The sequence below is a fragment of the Pelodiscus sinensis genome, chromosome 2 (genome assembly GCF_052426305.1).
Source record: "Pelodiscus sinensis isolate ZL-2025 chromosome 2, ASM5242630v1, whole genome shotgun sequence".
Taxonomy (NCBI): domain Eukaryota; kingdom Metazoa; phylum Chordata; order Testudines; family Trionychidae; genus Pelodiscus; species Pelodiscus sinensis.
This window is the reverse complement of record NC_143053.1, coordinates 64,822,939-64,825,718: the sequence shown is the minus strand read 5'-3', so window position 1 is coordinate 64,825,718 and position 2,780 is coordinate 64,822,939. Positions and strand designations below refer to the sequence as shown.

Sequence of the window (2,780 nt, the reverse complement as noted above, 5' to 3'; positions counted from 1 at the left end):
CGTGCCTTTTAGAAGGCAATCGTCCAAGTAGGGAAATATCGTCACCCCTAACCTGCGTAGGTGGGCCGCGACCACTGCTAGCATCTTGGTGAAGACCCTGGGGGCACATGCCAGGCCGAATGGAAGAACCCTGTACTGGTAATGTTCGCTCCCCAGTTGGAACCGAAGGAAGCGTCTGTATGCCACGTGAATCTCTACGTGGAAATAAGCGTCTTGCAAGTCGAGGACTGCAAACCAATCTTTTTCGTTCAACGACGGCAGAACGGTCGATAATGCTACCATCTTGAAGCGCTGCTTTCGAAGGTGCCGGTTTAGTCTTCGAAGGTCCAGGATGGGCCTCCATCCTCCCGACTTCTTTGGTGTGAGGAAATAACGGGAGTAAAAGCCTTTCCCCCAAAACTGCTTGGGAACTCTCTCTATCGCCCCGATGTTGAGCAAACGTTGAACTTCTTGCTCCAATAGATTCTCGTGAGAGGGGTCCCTGAAGAGGGACGGGGAGGGGGGAGTGGTAGGGGGAATAGAGAGAAAAGGGATGGAGAGGCCGGATTGAACTACCTCTAGCACCCATCTGTCTGTGGTGATCGTAGACCAATGGTGGTAAAAAGAGCGTAAACGATGGTGAAAAAGATGGTGCGATTCCGCATTGACTATGGAAGATTGGTTTGTATCCTCGACAAGCAAGTCAAATCTGTTGCTTGGTAGACTGTTGATTGCCCGAACGGTTCTGTTGTGGACGCTTGCGCTGGGGACGCTGTCTAGGACGCTGGTTGTCGAAGGGCCGTGATTGTTGTCTAGGGAAATTGAAGTCATACCTCCGTTGGTATGGGAAATAACGCCTCCGTTTGAAGGAAGGTGTATACATCCCCAGTGTACGTAAAGTGGTGCGTGAGTCCTTTCCCGAATGGAGGACCTCATCGGTGTTTGCCGCAAAAAGTTTAAGTTTGTCAAAGGGCAAATCCTCAACCTTGCTCTGCCACTCCTTCGGTGCCCCTGCGGACAAAAGCCAAGATGATCTCCTCATGGCTATACCAGTGGCAGCGGCCCGAGCTGCTGTGTCAGCCACATCCATAGCGATCTGGAGCGCAGCGCTACACGATGTGTACCCTTCCTGCACTATCGCTTTCAGTAGTGGCTTCTTGGTGTCTGGGAGATGGTGCAATAAATCCGCTAGTTTGGAGTAATTATCAAAATTATGGTTTGATAGGTGGGCTGAGTAATTCGCAATGCGAAGTAAGAGTGTAGCTGACGAGTACACTTTCCTCCCAAATATATCCAATTTTTTATTGTCCTTGTCTGAAAGGGGATTTCTGTACTGTGGCGCCTTACTCCTACGTTGCGCTGCGTCCACTACTAGTGAATTGGGTTGGGGGTGATTAAATAAAAAGTCCAACCCCTTCGCTGGAACAAAATATTTTCTATCAGCCTTTTTACTTGTAGGTGCAATTGATGTTGGGGTTTGCCATATGTCGTCCGCTACTTCCATAATCGCCTCATCGATTGGTAGCGCTACTTTCGCACGTTGTTGAGGGCGTATATTCTTGAGAAGGCGATGTCTCTTAACAGGCACATCTGCTAATTGGATGTCTTGTGTGTCTGCCACTCGCTTGAAGAGGTCCTGGAAATGTTTCAGATCGTCCGGTGGGGAGATTTCAGCTGGGCAAATTGCTTCATCCGGGGAAGACGATGGGCAGTCCGCCGGGGAAGTTTCCGGTTTAGGGTCCTCCGTTTCTGATAGTTGACCCTCCTCTGGTTCGGATTGGTCTAATTGAATTGTTGAGCTTTTGGCTGGAGAAGGTGAGTGTAGTGATTGTGATTTGTGGTGTGAGTAGTCCGTTAACGGTGATTGGCAGATGTGAGAAGACCCTCTATGCGATAAAGGTGAACGATGACGGTAGAGGCGTTCGTCATACGATCTATGATATCGGTCACAGCAACGTTCAGAGCGTGACGGAGAGGGGTATCGAGAAGAACGTGCGCTATCATGCTGGATATAATAAACGCGGCAGGGGGAGCGCCTCCCCGATCCGTATCTCGAGAGACGGGAGGGCGATCGGGATCGTGAACGGGATCGATGTGCATCCAAATACACCGCATCCCTATAACCACGCCGACTGTACATCATCCGAGTGGGGGAAAAATAGTCGTGATAGCGACTCCGCCCTCTTGGTGAAGCAGGTGGGGAAAAAGACCTGTGTCTGTGATGGGTCTTTGATAATGATTTCCTATGTGTTGGAGTCTGATCTCTACCCCGAGGTATAGGGGAACCAGTCACTGATTGAGGTCGGGACGGTGCCGGAGAGGCCAGCTGCTGCTGATCTAACGCCGGTGCCAGCAGGACGCCCGGTGCCGGAGATGACATAGGTGCCGAGCCTGAGACATTAGCATGTTCTGCCTCAGGTCTCGGTGCTGGGGAAGACGGTGCCGACGTCACCGCCGGGACAGGGGAGACAGGCGCCGATCCCCCGGGCGCCGTTGAAGCCGCTGAAGCCGGTGCCGGGACGCTGGTCAGTTGCGGTGCCGGCGCGCTTGTCAGTTTCAAGGCGCGGGAAACTGAAGCCACTGCCGGCTTGCTCTTCAATTGCGGCTCCGCTCCCGGTGTTGGTGCTGAAGCCGCTCTGACTCTAGACGATGAGGGCTCCTTTGTGCCGCTCCCCGGGAGTGCTGGGAGATTTTTGTGGCTGCTGGAGGGGTAGGATCAGGCTGCAACGCTTAGCCGCAGCGCTTCAGAGTAAAAACAGTTTTAAGAACTACTTTCTCTTTTTTTTTTTTTTTTTTAAACA

General features: G+C 52.0%; 1 protein-coding gene across 1 annotated transcript; it reads right to left on the bottom strand.

The window, feature by feature from the left end:
- Positions 1 to 682: 682 nt before the first annotated feature.
- On the bottom strand, positions 683 to 2,538 carry LOC149525281 (uncharacterized). The gene has a single exon (XM_089776252.1). It carries the CDS (start codon positions 2,357 to 2,359, stop codon positions 683 to 685), a length of 1,677 nt encoding a protein of 558 aa, XP_089632378.1. The 5' UTR covers positions 2,360 to 2,538.
- Positions 2,539 to 2,780: the final 242 nt, after the last annotated feature.